The 17,500-nt window shown below is 51.4% G+C and overlaps 1 protein-coding gene across 1 annotated transcript in view; it reads right to left on the reverse strand.

The window, feature by feature from the left end:
* Positions 1–17,500, reverse strand: part of ryr2a (ryanodine receptor 2a (cardiac)) — a 116,997-nt gene that overhangs the window by 40,241 nt on the left and 59,256 nt on the right. The window contains exons 36-72 of the mRNA XM_086140256.1: positions 17,186–17,317; positions 16,414–16,508; positions 15,692–15,867; positions 14,847–15,469; positions 14,096–14,296; positions 13,536–13,641; positions 13,323–13,466; positions 13,116–13,243; positions 12,178–12,323; positions 11,687–11,801; positions 11,396–11,528; positions 11,200–11,303; positions 10,902–11,037; positions 10,233–10,419; positions 9,913–10,021; positions 9,574–9,694; positions 9,310–9,479; positions 8,934–9,154; positions 8,623–8,713; positions 8,178–8,318; positions 7,627–7,790; positions 7,368–7,446; positions 7,182–7,271; positions 6,884–7,021; positions 6,523–6,600; positions 6,376–6,451; positions 5,941–6,064; positions 5,736–5,851; positions 5,558–5,622; positions 4,552–4,673; positions 4,315–4,364; positions 2,283–2,343; positions 1,846–2,084; positions 1,084–1,165; positions 703–833; positions 453–574; positions 1–162 (exon numbers count right to left, since the gene is read on the reverse strand). The exon at positions 1–162 is cut by the window's left edge and continues 31 nt beyond it. Of these exons, the coding sequence (XP_085996382.1) occupies positions 1–162; positions 453–574; positions 703–833; positions 1,084–1,165; positions 1,846–2,084; positions 2,283–2,343; positions 4,315–4,364; positions 4,552–4,673; positions 5,558–5,622; positions 5,736–5,851; positions 5,941–6,064; positions 6,376–6,451; positions 6,523–6,600; positions 6,884–7,021; positions 7,182–7,271; positions 7,368–7,446; positions 7,627–7,790; positions 8,178–8,318; positions 8,623–8,713; positions 8,934–9,154; positions 9,310–9,479; positions 9,574–9,694; positions 9,913–10,021; positions 10,233–10,419; positions 10,902–11,037; positions 11,200–11,303; positions 11,396–11,528; positions 11,687–11,801; positions 12,178–12,323; positions 13,116–13,243; positions 13,323–13,466; positions 13,536–13,641; positions 14,096–14,296; positions 14,847–15,469; positions 15,692–15,867; positions 16,414–16,508; positions 17,186–17,317 (5,178 nt within the window). The remainder of the gene's footprint in view (positions 163–452; positions 575–702; positions 834–1,083; positions 1,166–1,845; positions 2,085–2,282; positions 2,344–4,314; positions 4,365–4,551; positions 4,674–5,557; positions 5,623–5,735; positions 5,852–5,940; positions 6,065–6,375; positions 6,452–6,522; positions 6,601–6,883; positions 7,022–7,181; positions 7,272–7,367; positions 7,447–7,626; positions 7,791–8,177; positions 8,319–8,622; positions 8,714–8,933; positions 9,155–9,309; positions 9,480–9,573; positions 9,695–9,912; positions 10,022–10,232; positions 10,420–10,901; positions 11,038–11,199; positions 11,304–11,395; positions 11,529–11,686; positions 11,802–12,177; positions 12,324–13,115; positions 13,244–13,322; positions 13,467–13,535; positions 13,642–14,095; positions 14,297–14,846; positions 15,470–15,691; positions 15,868–16,413; positions 16,509–17,185; positions 17,318–17,500) is intronic.

Raw genomic sequence — 17,500 nt, forward strand, 5'->3', positions numbered from 1 at the left:
GATGCCCAGGTTATTGTAGATGATCTTCAGGATGTTTCCCAGCAGAGTGTTCATGTGTTCGGAGGTGACGGAGGTGCAGCAGCTGTCGGCGCCGCCGGGGTCGCTGTCGGGTCCGTGTTCCCACCAGTGAGACATGTAGCTGCACAGAACTGGCAGCACCACCTGCAAAGCACAGGACAGCCTGCAACCACGAGGACCTCCATCATGGCCACGCGTGTCTTCAGACCTCGGAGTCTCTACGAGCCCGAGAGCTAACCGGCTGTTGAACGGGAGGAAGACACCGAATTCTGCCAGAAGGTAAATGCATTAAAAAGGAGGACGAAAAAGGCCGATCAATGTGTGCGATCGCTTGATCTTCGGCGGCCCGTAGGCCCCATCAAACCACGGCCAAGCAGGCGACGATGGATCGTCTCATCTTACAAATGCATCAACATCTCAGCGGGTCACGGTACCTCCATGACATGAGGCATCTGATTGTATCTCATGCCAGACTCTGCCAACTCCATGATCTCCTCCAGAGACTTCTCTAGGTTTGGGATTAGAGGACACACTTCCTCCACCTGCCCAGGAAGACCTACGTTTTCAAAGGAAAAAAAAAACAAAAAAGACCTGCAGGTCGGGGGTCAAAAGCCTTCAGCCGCTCTTCAATATGCAGAAACGAGATGAGATCAAAGTTTAAGAAAACGGTGAAGAAGGACTTACCGGTCCTGTCCTTCACCCCCTTGGCGTTATAGATGGAGAAGCTGTTGAACTTGTTCATCTGGGGCTCCAGGAAGGCGACAGGGAGGGCAGCCGAGAAGGCGGCCAGGCACTTCCCTATTGCTGGGCGCTGTCTGGGGGGCGAGAGGAGGCCTGTGATTTCCCGCTGGATGAACCATGATACCTGGAATGGCTGTATTTCTAATTATTTTCACTGCATGCGGACCAGAGCACCATTCAGAGTCGTGAGGAGGTTTGGGCCCGAACGACATAGACCCCCCCTGCCCTCCCGGTTCAGGCCGAAGATGTTGCTGATGGCCCAGCCCGACCAGGCCAGGAGATCAGGTGTGATGGAATTATACTTGACAGCGGTGAACAGCGTACCTCTCGACATAGATGCTTTTGTTGGTTCCAAGAAAGTACAGACTGTTGAGGATTCTGTAGCAGGAAACCTGGACGTCGTCCACTGAAAGGACAGCAGAAGCAGAGGAACCAGCTTACATGAGTGACAAATACATTCACAAACTCAGGATTTCCAACTCCTCCTGGTCTTTCTTTCTGAAGTCGCTGTAACTCATGCCCTCTACATCCACCACTATGGTGGTCTTCTGCTGCTGATCCACGTTCCCTATGTCCCGTTGGTTCTCCGGTTTGTCCGCAGGGACCTAAAAGTCCCACCAGAACTTGGCTCATCGTTCTGGGTCACCTTTGGATCAATGCCTTTGGCTTCACACCACGGCAGCATATTCGATATGAATGCATCCAGGTTTTATCAGCTTTCTAGGCATCTTCTTCAGCATCGTGGTCCATGACCTTCCGGCGGGGTCCCTGGATCAGCAGGACACACTTTACCACATATTAATGGGACAAACCAACTGTTTGTCCCTCCGGCTGATAAACAAACAAACCAAACCGAACACAAATGACTTTTAACTTCAGGTTTGCAGCAAAAAGCTGGCCACACGCCTCCTTGGAGTTCATTCACGGTTGCTGTGAACATCCTCGGCCACCACGGAGTGTTTGGATTGGAATTCTACTCTCATTTTTCAATCTGGACCACAGCGATCTTCTTTGAGGTATTTTTTATTGGTTTCCTTGAAGCCCTGACGCAACATAGAATGCTAGGAATATCATGCAGATACGCACGGATGAGGTCTTCTCCAAACGCGTTCTGTCCGATGTGCTCAAAGAGGGAGGACAGGACGGGCAGCAGAGCGAAGGTGGTGTAGTTGATGATCTGCGTGACGCCTCGAGGCTGCTCTCTACTGTGAGTGAACTGGCCCAGTTTCAGGTTCTCTTGAGTCTTCTCCAGATCCTCCGCCGCGCTGTCGAAGTACGAGCGCAGCGCCGCCTTCACCGACTCCAGACCCGTTTTCATCACCGTCCTAGAAACACGGTGAGGTTTCTCAAGTTATTTCCACCAGGAGAGTCTGTGGAAATATTTGTGACTCAAAATGTCAGAGCGACAGATCAACAGTCGATCACCGGATCATCAGACATCGACCGAGGCTTTGGAAGCACGACCCTTAAATCCAGACTGCTGACTAAACAACCTCAGCTGGCAAGAAGGCCTCGGGTCTCACCTGGCATCCAGGCTCTGCCCAAGGATCTGCAGGGAGTTGACAATGGACGTGGCATTGTTTCCTAGAAAGCAGACAACATCTCCTTAAAAACAGAAACAATAAATACATCAATCAATAAGGTCTGTAGATGTTAGGATTCAAGCAACACACACACACACACACACACACACACACACACACACACACACAAAGGGGTGCTGTTTTCTTGTGAGTATTCTAATGAAAGTCACAGATCACAAAAAAACCTGGGAAGTGTCTTGGAGCCGAGGATGGAAGGAATCTACTGAGAGCACCTGTTTGATGCCTTCAGAGATAATCAGGAATCCGTTGAAGAAGGGATATGATCACCATGAAGGAAATTGTTTCCGATGAAGGTTTCAACTCAGCATCTCCAAAGACGCATGCTGCTATGCTAATACATCTACGCGCAGCAAGAGTTAGCAGGTGTCTCCTAAAGCCTTCTATGGAGTTATGACAATGACCTGAAGATACCTCAGAAGCAGAGCCCTCAGCAAGTAACAGGCCAAGATGGCAGGTGGTTGAGCAGTCCTGGGGTGATCTGTGTCCCCCCACGACCATGATATTTCAAGCCCCCCCGGCCTCCATCTGGCCCAGGCAACATGGACGCTTGGGCTCCTCAGCCAGGTTCTCACTCGCGGTGCGTGACGTGAGCTGCTGTACGACTGTCAAAGCTCTTGATGAGTGACAGAAAAATACAATGCATGTGCGAGAGGTAAACGCCGAGTCTGAGATCCTGACGTTCCTTGAGGCCCAGAATGGTGATCGGGGTAAGTGGATTTACAAAGTCTTCCATCCTCTGAAGTTTGACGCTCCAACTCTGTGGGGAACTTCTTGATGGTCAGCATCTGCATTTGCATGGAGTTACACAGACGGTGCTCTTTGCGTGAGGGTATCACTCCAAACAACATCTTGTGATCACGGGACATGAAGACACGCTCAAAATGTCATGCCTACATGCAAACACACACACACACACACACACACACACACACACACACACACACACACACACATGCTCTATTCAACTCCTTATCACATGTGCCACTCCGTCTGCATTGAAGGCACTTTGAGTCGGCACCTGAGCTGAGGCTTCATGTTGTCTCGCTGATCAGGGGGTTAAAGTGAGAAACTGATGGTGTCAAGAGGCTTTAGTGCTGAGTCCTCCTCCATCCTCCACATTTCTCTACCATCCTCTGTAACATGTCTGATCTCCCTGGTCTCCTTCCTCCTGTTCAGATGACCTGTCCCACCTGGAGTCTCATCTGTGTTTCTGCTCCGAGTTATTGGACCTGTATGGTGTTCCATCTTCCATCACGCCCCGCCTTGTAATGTATCTGGCCTGCTTGAGAAGAAAACCTAATCCTCCGTCGTACGGGTGTCGTGCGTCCCAACCTTGCGAACCCTGGCGGGACAATCTGGCCGACACCCCTGCTTGGCTTGCTCTTTATGCTGAAGATGGTCACACTTGTTGGCCAGAAGAGGGTTTGAGGCTTCTTCCGAAGGCGTCAGAAGCCTCATGAACAGCAGCGGAGCTTTAGGTCTTCCTTGGAGAAGCAGATGGGTCTTATGTTTGTTCGGCAACAGATACTCTGTTCCTGCTCTGCCACTCATCCCAGAAGACACTGGCCTACACCCACCACCACAATGAGGGCCACCGCCGGCTGCTCATCCTCTGCTTCTGCAACTGGACAGGCTACCAAAGTGTCCCGGTGTCAGGCCTCCAGAGCCTTCCTTCCAGTTTCTCCACGGTGGGCCAGCAGAGCATACTGCTGACTAACTTCCCAGCGTCTAATTGTACAAAGGTTCCCGAAGTACCAGTTGTAAGAACTGAACAGCCCCCGGCCAATCACAGAACACGGTTCTTGGATCGGATTTGTGCCGTGGACATATTTCCTACTCATTTGCGGGAGAATCTAAAGCACCAGGAAACCAAGTCCCGTCATCCGTTACTTGGTCAAGCCAAAGAAAAAAACGTGGGAACAAGCAAGCAAGAGGCATAAAATGGCCTTACCAAATAAGGATATCCTATGTCTGACAAGAACTCCCAGTTTGCAGAAAAGACTAGGCGGGAAGAATCCAGGAGAGAGAAGGAAACAAAGAGGGAAGTAGAGAGGAATGGAAGGTGGGTGAGATATTTATGTGACAGAGACCAAGAGGAAACACAGGAACCTAGAAAACAAATCTGTGTTCTTATTAGATGTCAAATGTGATCAAACACTGCCATCGTCCTCATGTTTGACTAACTGACCTGGTCACCATCTCCTTCTCCTTGTTGGAGGCGTGGCCACCACTGCTGATTGGATGGATGGCTGTGGACAGGAAGTACAGCCGGTGGTTTTTGAAGTACTGATCTACCAATGGAAGGACTACCTGTGGGTTACAAAGCATACTACAGAAGTTGTTCTCCGTGGAAAGTCACCCTTAGGAAAAGTCCGTGTGGCTTTACTTCATTCACAGATCAATGCATTTCACACTAGTCCAGCTGAGCCAGCGAGAATCACGGACCACCTCAAATCTCAAAATGACTTTGACTGCACACATTGCAGCAGACCTCCTATGTAGGCTGGAGTCAACTGTGACCTTCAGACCATGAAACGCAAACCTGTTGATCCTGCGAAAGCATTTGTTTGTGACAGCAGGTGAAGGTTCAATCTGCAAGGGGAAATTAATCAGAAAGGAAGGAGCTACGTCATCTCTTGCTTCTGTCCTTCATGGAGAACATGACGTTACTTCAAGTTGTCCTCGTGGGGTCTCTTTGACCTCCACACTTGGCAGCGTTGTCAGAACAAGGCTCCTGTCTTTTTTCTAATTCTGCCAAACTTTACTTTTTCACAGACAAAAACCAGGTTCTTTCAGTCAGTTCCCAAAGGTACTGCAGGTTGGAAAGCAAATCATGTGGTGCTTTGGGGGTTTCACCCTCAGGTAAGGACTAAAGAAGGTCTCAGTTCCCTTCTGACAACAGGGCTGTATCTTCATATCCTCATCACTGTTGTCTGGGAATGTCAAGTTAGAACTGCTAGCTTGATGGAATTAGCAAACGGATGTATTAGCACGTAGACCTGTGGCAAAAGAGTGAAGCAATCAGTTACAGGCGTGTGCTAATCAAACGATGGGGGGACCTCCGGCCGATCTTGGCCCCAGATGATGGGTGGCTCATTCACATCAGACCTTCATGGGATGGATCCTCTCGTGTGAAAATACCATTGTTGAATGCGCATAACCCAGTTTCGCCCAGTTTGACTTCGTGTTCTCACCTTTCCAAAGAACTTGATCTGCTGTTCATGAGGAATCTTCTCTCCCTTCGGTCTCGTCCCCACATCTGAACACAACCAAGACAAGTGGTGTCGATGTCAAGGTGGACTCAGCTGGGCGTCCACATCTGCAGAGCTCCGCTGAGTTGGTCACCAGATTACTTATCAGCGTGAGTCTTACCAAACTCCATCATGTGCTGGTGAGCTTGGTCCACATAAGTGATGAGCTGCTGGAGGAAGGTGTAGGCAAAGCGTTTCTCGATGGCCGGGGTGTCCAGCTCCTGCGACTTTACACCTCTGTAAGCAACAGACACCAGGTTGGGAGGCGTCGATCAGACCTGCCGGTAGAGAACTGACCCAGGTGGTGTGGCGAGCTCAGGTCCTACCTGGACACGGTGTAGCCATTGATTTGTAGGAACTTGAAGATGTCTTGTGCTTTTTCCCTGTCTTTGGATTTCTCTTTGGCTGTCAGAGTGTCGTAGGGAACGAGGAGGGGGTGATTTCCTCCACCTGGGCTCGGCAGGGTCAAAGACAGCAGACGTATGAGTCCCTGCTCCAGAATCAAGGAAGTTAAGGACAACAGAATCTGCTTTGTCTTCCCGAAACCGGGAACTTTGAGAACAAGGCAAAGTCAGGGTTAGCGTTAATGCTAACAGCGCCGGAGCAGGTTTGTGAAACACTGCGAAATAAAATCACCCAAAACGTCCAAATAAACAAATATTTAGACGCATTACTTGATATCTCATAGAAAGACTGAGGATGGACAGCGGTGGGTAAAAAGGGAAAGAACACAAGGACAACGAAGACGGACTCGCATTCACCTTTGGCCTCCAGCTCCACCTTCATCTTCTTGGCCCAGATGTTGTGATAATTCTCTGCCAGCAGCTCCGCCATGGACTGAGGACACACCATCTGACTCACACACTGATCTTCATCCAACATTTCAGGTAAAGTGCACGAGGACACACCTGCATGTCTCGGGACAATGTGACGTTGCTCATGTCAATGGGTCGCGGGCTGAAACACGGAGTTCCTTCGAAGGACAGCTGAGGAGGAAGGTGAGAAGGTTATGGTGTGCGAAGGACCGAGTGGACCCTCGTCTTCTTCAGTCTGGATGCTGAGGCTTTCAAGAGACGACTGACGGAGGCAGAAATGGACCGAGGGACACGTCCTCATCTGGAGAAGATCGTGAATAAAATCTGCAGAGACCTGACTCACTGGAGACCAGGACACTGAGAACACGAGCGGGTTCATGACGTGGACTTCACTTACCCTGTGTGTGTGTGTGTGTGTGTGTGTGTGTGTGTGTGTGTGTGTGTGTGTGTGTACCTGGCTGGCCTGTGATATCCTCCTAGACTTGTTATGGATGCTTGCAGGGTCTCCTTCCCTGATCCTGCTGATGCTCCAGCCCCAGGACAGCATCGTCTTCAGAGCCTCTCTGACCGGAGAACAGTACGACTCCTTGTCCTGCAACACAACATAACCGGGAACCTCAGATTCTTTGCAGTTCCCCGTTCTTGGAAGATCTGGACGCACATTCCTGAAGGATCCACAAGGAAGAGATAGCACAAAGAATCTAAATAAACACAAATATGAACCCGTGCTCTACAGGCATGCAGGAAACTACCTTCTCAGAAAGGCCTTTGTATGGTTTCAGCAAATGGTGGCTCTTGGAGGTTTCACAGGTCTGGTCTCCGAAGGACCAGCCGTTGGAGAACTGCAATCGGAAGTTCGTTCACAGACAGGAGAGGCACATCAGGGACATCCGGCCGAGAAGACTCGTCTGAGAGAAGCAGCGTTTCAGACCTCGTACCTTTTCTATACACCACTTCTCGTGGTTGTGTTCGGCATATCTGGTGATGATGTAATCCAGTTTCTCTGGGATGATAATACTGGTGAGAATACACACACACACACACACACACACACACACACACACACACACACACACACACACACACTGTGAATGAAGGATAAACCAAATTAAAAAATAAAAAGCCTCACTGTGAGGTTAACTGGGGGTTCTGAGGAGAAAAGGGTTTTGGGGAGAAGGTGTGAGGAGGTGAAAGTACTTGGAGGTGTCTGTCGGCTGCGGAGTGAAGTTTCCCTCCGAGTCCATGGACGACTGCTTCTCCATCATGGCCATGTAGTTGGACTCCATGTAGTCCGGAGGAAGAGCTCCAGCCACGGCGCTGAGGCAAGGCAGGGCCAGCTTGAACAGCTCCTGGTCATAGCGCTGGGTGTGTCACACACACACACACACACACACACACACACACACACACACACACACATGCACGCACGCACGCACGCACACGCACGCACACACACGCACACACACACGTTTCTATTTAGCTTTGTTTCATTACTCACAAATGAAGATATGTGAGGAACATCTTGTGAAATCCATCCACCTGCTGCTTCATGACATGAAAAAAATTGTAAAAATAGATAAAAACAACGTTTTTCAAGTTGTGTCTATTTTTCCCCAAAAAGGACTTCTCTTTCAAACTATTTCCAAATACCGGACGTGACCGAGGACTGAAAACACCTGCTCTTCATCACAGCGTGGCCGTTACACAGTAGGAAGGTTGAGAAGGTGGACACACTGGTCCACGCTGACCTTTTGGGACAGAGCGTCAAATATTCCCCAGAAGAGTTTCCTTGACAGGTGAAGCTCCTCGTCGGACGCCGCTCCAAAGCCGCCCCACCCTCCGGCGAGGCAGTAGTACTTCCAGCATCGCTCGTAGTGGTTGGTCAGCAGCTGTGATGGACAGTAGGTGATGAGGAAACATCTGCACTCGAATCAAAGCTGACAACCTGACAGGTCCTGAGGAGTTTGAATCCCAGAGAGGAACTGTGTGATCGGCTGGACTAAAAAAGGAAAAGGAGCGATACTTAAATACACTTTCTGAAGCATCCTGAGTACAACAAGCACTTGAGAAGGTTCTGCTTTTCCAGGAGGATGAACAACCCTTCCATGGAGGAGCTGTCTCCAGCTGAGATCCTCTTACTGCGAACAAGATTGAGTACCCCACGTAGAAGGGAGGCCTTGATGTTCTTCTCACCTTCAGAGGCATCTTGGTGTGCTCGTTGAGCAGCGGGACATCAAACACCAGCCTTCTGAGCAGATGCTGCATCATGGAAGGCCTCAGCTTCCTGCGAGTTCAGACAAAGATCAGGAGAAAAGGACCGTCCCCCCGGCCTCTCCGGTCCTGGATCTCATTGTCTACTCATTAAAGTCAGATTCGGAGTCAACAACGTGACGTCTCCGTTGTCGCGCTCCTTACCGACGTCCGCTTCCTGCCGTCTCCGTTCTCCCTGGAACCTCCGCCACCGTCTCACCCTCACACACCTCCAACAGAGCGCCGGGTCTTACCCGCAGACGGCCAGCAGACACTCCTCGATGGCATCCCTCTGGGCCTTGGTGAGGCAGCAGCCCTTGGACAGCCGGTAGACGGTGTGGAGGAGGGAGTCGATCAGCGAGGCGAAGGGTTCCGTCCCGGCCAACAGCGGCGCACACTTGGTGAGCAGCGGCAGCACCGCCGTGCAAAGATACCTGTTCAGGGCCAGCGCCATGTCGGTGGCACTGAGAGCCGCCTGACGCCAGCACAACACCACATTCTGAGTGGACATACAGGACATCCTGGAACACAACTACACACTGATGTGAATCCAGCAGACACACACACACACACACACACACACACAAACACACACAGACAACACACACACACACATAGATACACACTCACAGTGTCTAGAGAAGCTGCTGCTCTAAGATCTGGTAAGAAGCCGACTTCGAGCAAGTGCAGCAGGAAGTTCTGGTCGTCTACCCCGTAGACCCGGTCCAGGAACAGTACCATGGCCGCCTTGTGGTCCGGGCAGAATCCTGCAGACATGTCCGGCTCCACCACCAGCCCCTCTGTGACCCCGAGCCGAGACGTTCACTCAGAACCACCTGAATAAGGTTCCCGATCGACCAGCATGTCTGCGCCAGACGCGGCGTCTCCTCCTACCTTTGTTCAGGCTGGGCATGGAGAAGGGAATGCTGATGACCCCGACCAGGTCTTCGATGGGGATCAAAGATCTCAAGATGGCGCGGATGCGGATGGCTTCACCTTTACCGGCATGAATCAACTGTTGTGGAAGGAGACGACACAAGGTGGTCATAGTGGACTCTATCAGAAGCCGCCGTCACTCGTTCATCTCTGAGCTCGGAGATGTTCTCGTGAGGAGGCCATCCGCAGGCCCAGACCTCGCCAGAATAATCGGACCGGAGCTGAACTCGCAACCCATCCGCTGAACACTGCCAGCTCGGGGAACTAATCCACGCGAACGGGGGCAGCATCACTCACGTGCATCTCCGGCGCGCAGCGGCCGAGCAGGTCGATGAGAGCAGCGTAGAAGGTCATGATGGCATTCCCCATGTGAATGGTATCATCCTCCTCTTCCTCCAGCATGTCTCTGACGGACACACACAAACACACTCCTTTCTGACTTCATAAAACACTCGCTGATCCCTATTTAAATGCAAACGGGTCGACTAAAGCCTGCATCGTGTCTTCCAGGCGCTGTGAGGAGACGCCGAGTGAGATCGTTTGATAACATTCTGGAATCAAACTCAGGCTTTTAGTAGGTTATGAGGAGAAGTCCATGTGGTGGAAAGATATCTCACAGGCTCTTGCTACTCTCCGATTTGGAAGACGGGCCGTCTCTGGAAGGGTCGTGAGAAATCCTGGTGGCTTCCTCCATGGCGGCCAACAGCCCGTCGCCTCCTTCACCCCGAAGAGCCGGACCAAAACATTCTGGTCTTCGGATTAAAAGCCTCACCACGACATTGGCGTTCTCCTCCACGCTTTCACCTGCCAGTAGAGAAGCAGTACAGTCTGATGTATCCCTGGAGGTTCTCGGGCCTCCGGGTCACGGTGAATTCTTGTCTAAGTCTTTTTGTCGTGGCAACTGGACTCAAAGTTCTTCCCTTGAAGACATTTCACCCTCATCCGAGAGGCTTCTTCAGGTCCAATGACCTGTGGGGAGCTTCCAGCTTTCACTGCCAGGGTTCTGGCGGCTCGGGGTTATGGTGGGAATGAAGCAGAAATGAAGTGTTGACCGGCACGACCCCCTTAGACCTAGTAGTTGCCGATCAACTCTGCCACTCGCAAAGTTATATTGGGGAAACTCCCCACAGGTCACTGGACCGGAAGAAGCCTCTCAGATGAGGGCTGAGGAACTTCAAATCCAGTTGCCAAAACCAGAGGATGTTGACGAGAATACCGTCTGATTTCATGGGTGGCCGAGTCCCGGGCAGCCGGCTCACAAAAAGCATACATGTCTTTAAATTCACCATTGCAAAAGACAGCAAAGCGCAGGAAGTCAAGGTAGCGTTCGCCCTCCACGGGGTTCCAGCCAATGTCCGGGTAACCTTTTCGCACCAGCATCACGCAGCTCTGCAGCCCGCAGCCGGCCAGGTACTGCACCACCTGCGGGACACAGGGGAAAGTGCACCTTCTTATTTTTCCGTCGACGGGCATCGAAGCTCGTGTCGACGCGGACGACGCTCTGATCTGACTCGGCTGAACAGATGGTTCAATGCAGCCGGGATTCCTGACACACGCCTACTGGTGTGTAAAGAACTGACCCACCTTCTCCAGATCTGGCTCTCTGAGAGCTAGCGCCAGCTCGTTGTTGTCCATGACAGAAGCTGCGGCCACATCCAGAGGAGTAGAGCCTCGCATGGACGGAGATGCTGAGAAGAATATGGCAGAGGAACATACGAGCTGACAGAAAGAAACATGGATATATAATCTTTGTTTGAGAAGTAGATTCGATCGGCCTCACCAAGGCCAACGCTGCTGTTCTCCAGCAGGTAGCTGAGATGGTCAAACATGGCTTTCTGGTTTTGGCGACTGATGCGGCAAAAGTAACAGAGGAAGCGACAACAGTTGGCCACCATTTTAGGAAAAGTTATTTCCTGCAAAACACACACACGGGGCTGTCAGGCACACACACCATGTGCCCTCATTAGATGTTTTCACCCATGGACTTTCAGCTGTTACAGTAGATTCCAGGATCCGCTTCCAAGCACGTGTAGGAGTAACATGGTTATCGTACCACGCTCCCCTGTCCTACCTTGAGGTCTCCTCCACTCAGGACATTGACCATGACCTCCATGACGGTCTCGTGCATCCCCAGAGCTCTCATCAGATTAGGATGCTGGTAGAACACCTTGTTGTTCATGATGTCACTGCAGAGGAGGGGAGAAGGTCGGGTCACAAACGGGTCACATCCCTTTTTTTGTCCGTTAAGGACAAGCGGGGGGTTCAGGAGGCAGCACAAACATCTAGAGACTCGACATCCATGAATGAGCTGCAGGGCTGTATGAGGAGGTGTCCATCTGTGCGTCTTTGGGGATCTGCACAACAACACTACGAGGGGGACACAAATGCGCCGATGTCGAGTCTCGTTTACTTATCGAGGCCGCCAAACTCTTCGACCCCGTATCTGCGGGCTGATGATGCTTCAGAACCCGTGGCCGCCAAGCAACCGCACACACACACTGCTGCCGGGAGCTGGGAAAGGCAGGGGTGAAAGGAGGACGTGATAAGGAGTGTTCTCCTCACCCCAGTCCTCTGATCATCAGCTTCTCCTCCTCCCGTCCCATGCGGACGCTCAGCAGGGATCTGATCTGACCCAGAGCCGCCAGCAGCTTGATGGTGTCCTCAATGGAAACCGAGTTGATGGTGTAGGTCTTTGGAAGAGCCCTGACCTGCCAGACAAGCACACACACACAGCTATTGATGACCTCCTGCATTTCCCTCCACCACTGGCCCCTGATAATTCAATAACCCCTTTTCAACGGCCATTCGCCGTCCCTCCATCTGGCTGTGCGTTGGTTTCGAGCGGCGAGGCTGCCGCCATCTACGACTTATTACGACGGCCAGTTGAAAGATAGCTTCACATTTATTTGTCACTCGCTGCGATTTGTATCGAACCACGGTGGCGCTGCAGCCCCGGGAATGTCAAAGGTATTTGATTTACATGACATAAGAAAACATCTAAACAAGCCATTCATCTAATGGCGCGCACACACACACACACACACACACACACACACACACACACACACACACACACACACACACACACACACACACACACACACACACACACAAACACACTGGTCGTTGCCAGGCTGCTTCCTGGCTCGGGCTCTAACAGCTTCCTTCTTTACCGTTTCCTTACATTCCTTCAAGATGGAAACTTCAAATCCAATGATTCAAAATAAATGAACAAATACATTAAGAAATAAATCAGTCAAATCAGTCAATCATATATATACACACACACACACACACATCCAAGCTGAGATGACGGTTGTGTGTGTGTGAAGGGATAATGTGTCATATGAATGTACGATCTTTACATTTACTGAAATTTCTACCATTTCAAGAATCTCACTCCCTTCCATTCCGACTCGGAGGAGATTTAAATGTAACGACGCCGACACAAGCAAAAGCAGGGTCTCAAATAGACGAGTGGCAAAGTGTCTCGGACCCACCTGGCCCCCGATGCCGTCGTACTGTCGGTGCAGGAGGACGAACATGGCTCGGACCAGCTCGGGGTCCTCGATGACCGACTCCTGAGCCCAGCGCACCATCGTGTCTGAGATCAGCTGCTGCAAGGTACCTGTGGAAACACACTCTTTATATATATGTGTGTGTGTGTGTGTGTGTGTGTGTGTGTGAGAGAGAGTGTTTGGACTGACTGGGATTCCTGTCTTTCTTCTCGTTGGGCAGGTTGGTCATCCTCCTCTTCAGATATGCCACTTTCTCCACCAGCGACATCAGCCGGCCTCGGATGGTGAAGTCGTTGTCTCCGTCCAGAGCGCGCTCCTCGTCCAGCTCTATACCTGACAGCACCGAGACCTGGGCTGAGGCCGACCATCCCATCGGCGTACACCCGCAGTGATGATACTTACCACAATGTCTCATCAGGTCCTCGTGGAAATCCAGGAGCTGCTCTCGGATGTACTCGGGACAGGGACAGTCCTGCTTCTCGTCCTTGAAGTTCAGCAGCATGTTGATCTGCGGGGAACACAGCATATCCTGCTTGGGAAACATCTCAGGCTTTGTGATTCACCAGAGCCTCAGAGATTCACTAGAGCTTCCAAGATTCACTAGAGCCTCTGAGATTCACTACGGGCAAGTTCCAAAAAGCGAGCTATCAATGATGCAAATCTGGAAAATAAATAAAAACGAATCAATAAAAAACATAGATACTTGAATTTGTCAGCTGCCAAATCTCTGATTGTGACATCAGGAAAAAGCAAAAGAGAAAGTGAAACCCAAAAGACAGAACATCTTCTCTCTGCATGCACACTCAGGACCTTCTCCTTCCTTGATTATCTAGCAGACGGTAGGACAACGGACGCCCGTCCCGACCCGCTGCTCTCTCAACCTTCTGGGAGAACGTCCGGCTTCGTCAAGTTTATTCAGTACTTGGTGTTCGGTCGGTGCAAGAGGGCGAAGGCGACCCCACCTGTTCCTGCGGAGGTGAGCGGAACTCCTTGGTCTTCTTGGCCGTGAGAGCAGCAGACATGTTGAGGGCCAGCATCACCTCGTTGTAGCGGAACCTCTGGTTCTCCTGCAGACACGCCACGAAGTCATCGGAGAAGGCCACCACCGCCTCGATACGGTGACGCACCTGGCAGTCACACAGGTACTGTAGCACGTGGCACATCTAACACACACACACACACACACACACACACACACACACACACAGTTGAAACAATGATCAAAACTTGCAAAAAGATGTCAACATTTCAAATTTGGTCTTTTTTTTAAAGATAATGAACTTCTGTTGAATTTTGGGAAGTGATTCTGAATAATTATATTATAACTGTTATTGTCATTTCTGTTCCATCCATCTATCCATCTTCTGCTGCCTAACCCCATCCTCTAATCCCATCTTCTAACCCCATCTTCTAACCCAAACCCAAGCAGACAAAACATGGAGACGCCACACAGGAAAGGCTCCCTTGTTGGAATCCAACCACAGTCCATCAAGCTCTGAGGCAGAAGCCAAACCACTGTGCCGCCCTATTATGATTATGATTTTATTATTATTATTAATAATGATATAGTTGTTGGCGTTGCTGTTTGTGGTGGCACTGTTCTCTGCCTGTGTGTGTTTTCTGCAGGTTCTCCGTCCGGTGAGTGAGTTTGTCTGAAGGTGTGTGTGATGGAGTGAGCGGTGTGATGTTGAAGCTGTGCAGATGGTTCTCTACCTGCAGTTTCACAGGCTCTGGCAGCTTCATCTGCAGGAGTCCTTCTTCGGGCAGGTTCCCCCGATCCTCTCGGCCGCCCCCCGCTTCGCCCTCCATCGCCCCGTCCGGCCCGCCTCTCCTCTCGGAGAACACCGAGGGTTCTATCAGTCTGAGGATGGTCTTCAGATCTCCGTTCTGGAAGACCCCCATGATCAGCATGGTGTAGAAGAGTTTGATGAGCGGGACGAACAAGGACTCGGTGCTGCCCCCGATGGGGTCGCGTACGTTCATGCTGCCCTCCCTCACGGCCTCCGTCAGCATCCGGATGGTCTTGACCTTCAGTATCTCCAGGGGGAACTCGGGGCTGTGCTGGAAGAAGTCCCCGTTGTTCCCGTTGGACCTGGGGGACGGTCCGGTCCCGCCCACGAAGCTCGGGGAGGAGAAGTTCATCCTGGGTCTGAGCGAGGTGCTGAGGCCGATGCCCGGGAGGCCGTGCTTCTTCTTCTCATCGGGAAACAGCGTGATGCTCTTGGTCTCCTCCGTCATGGGGACAATGTACTCGTTGTTCATCATGAGGCGGGCCGTGGCATAGCTGCTGAGGTGTATGTCGATGAGCAGCTCGTAGTAGCCTGCCCGGAGAAGACCTGCCAACCGAACAGGGACACATTGGACGAGGATAGTTATTCTCACGGAGCTTTCGATCATCTTCTCCATCGGAGAGACATCTCAGAGCTCGTCCGCAGCGTCGACTAGAAATAATGTGATAACCGCCTTTTTGAGATCCAGAAAAGCAAAACATTTAAGAGTCACCGGGTCGACGGCGACCTCATCGGTGACCAGACAACATGGAGCTGATGTTCAGTCACCTGGCATGTACTTGTTCTCGATGGCCTTCAGCAGCTGGGCCTCGTCCACGTGGGAGCAGAGCGCGTGGGCCACGCGGTTGTTCCCGAGAGCGCAGATGGCCGAGTACAGTCTGAGCGTGTGGGAGTGGAACTTCAACAGCTCCTTCTTCTCAGAGAGCTCCAAGATGTCCACCGATCTGGACACAGGCACAAAGGTGGGGGTCAGAGGTGTTTGTTCACTCTCACCTGGAGCTCCATCCATGAACATCTGGCCTCTCAAATGAGGAAGGAACAGAGCGGAGTTTCCACTCCGTTCAAGACTGCGCTGTGACATCTGTTAGAAAATTCAGACCAATATCTCAACAAAAAGCGTGTCACCACTGAAACCCCAGGAGGACATTTGAGTTCCTCATAAAGTCCTTCAGGCTTGGGAGACTTTTTCACAAGGACAAAAAAACAACAAGGGTTCTGAAACATCTCCACGTTGGGCTGAGGTGGATATCTTGGAGCAGAGCAAACATAGAACCCCATGAATCACATACATGTCACATGTCATGTCTCGTGTGATCAATCATTCTAAGGGAAGAACGTCTTTGCTTCCCCTCTTCTTCTTGGCACAAATCACAGATGTCAGAGGCTGAGATATGGAGGAGATGAATAGCTGGACTGCACTTTCACCACTTCTTCTGATTCCATGGACAGAGTAAACGTGTGTGTGTGTGTGTGTGTGTTGTGTGCTCCACCTGTTCTCCTCAGGTATGTGCAGTGCCATGGACTGCAGAGGCTCGGTGCAGTGGACCAACCAGCCCAGCCGGTCGTTGACTCTGGAGGTGGAGACCTGAGCGGAGAGATGGACCTCGTTATGCCTGTGAGGCTGTTTGGTCAAAGGATGCCGTTCTGTTCAAGCGGTTTGAGATAAAATAGTAATCAGATTACTTCTGTTGCACATGTGTGTTCGAATCATCATAAAACGACTTTAACACCAGTGACATCGTGAGGTTTATCTTGACTCGGGTTAAGAGTGACTGGAGCCTATCGCTGCCGCTGGTTGACCGGAGGCGGGCTCACTCTAGACCAATCACAAGGACACATACAGAGACATCCAACCATCCGCACGTCAGGACCATGCAGGGTCTTCAGTGAGCGTCCTGCTTGTGTTTGGACTGTGGGAGGAACCTGGAGAACCCTGAGGAACACGGGGAGAACATGGAGACACCACACAGGAAGGCCTTCGGTGGGATTCCAAGCAGGGACCTTCTGGCCGTGAGGGGGCGGAGCTAACCGCCGCGCCACCGTGCTGCTTTGAAAGTATTTATTTTGGCCTGCAGGACCCAAAGGCAGGCTCAGAAGACACGGACGTCTGGATCATCTCATCACCTCAGAGGACCCGTTCCTCCTCTCCACCGGCTCATATCACCTAACAGAGCACTTTCCTCCACCACACCCTCGAGGCGCAGGAGGCCACCTCAACCTCTGAAAGAGACCTGGAGCAGCAGCGGCTGTGGAACGTGTTACCTTCAGGAAGTGGTTGGGAACCCGGCTCCAGAGGACGGGAGTGAGGAACTGGACGTGGAGCCGTGGGGGACACTGAGGGACGGGGTTCTTCCTCTCACTGGTGAACAGCCCGGCAGACAGAGGCATGGTGTTCTGGAAGAAGAACACGTGGAAGATGCAAACCGTAGCCCAGGACAACATGTCTTCTACTGAACCGAGGTTCCGACATGCCGGAAGCCGACCTTCTCCGCCTTTCTCCTTTAACTTTATATTATCAACAGGATCATGATTCTGACCATCAAGAGAATATTCTTTTTACACGTCGGTGTCCTTAAG

Source organism: Fistularia commersonii, chromosome 33, assembly GCF_037954325.1.
Source record: "Fistularia commersonii isolate RoL2024-O1a breed Wild chromosome 33, RoL_Fcom_v1.0, whole genome shotgun sequence".
NCBI lineage: Eukaryota > Metazoa > Chordata > Actinopteri > Syngnathiformes > Fistulariidae > Fistularia > Fistularia commersonii.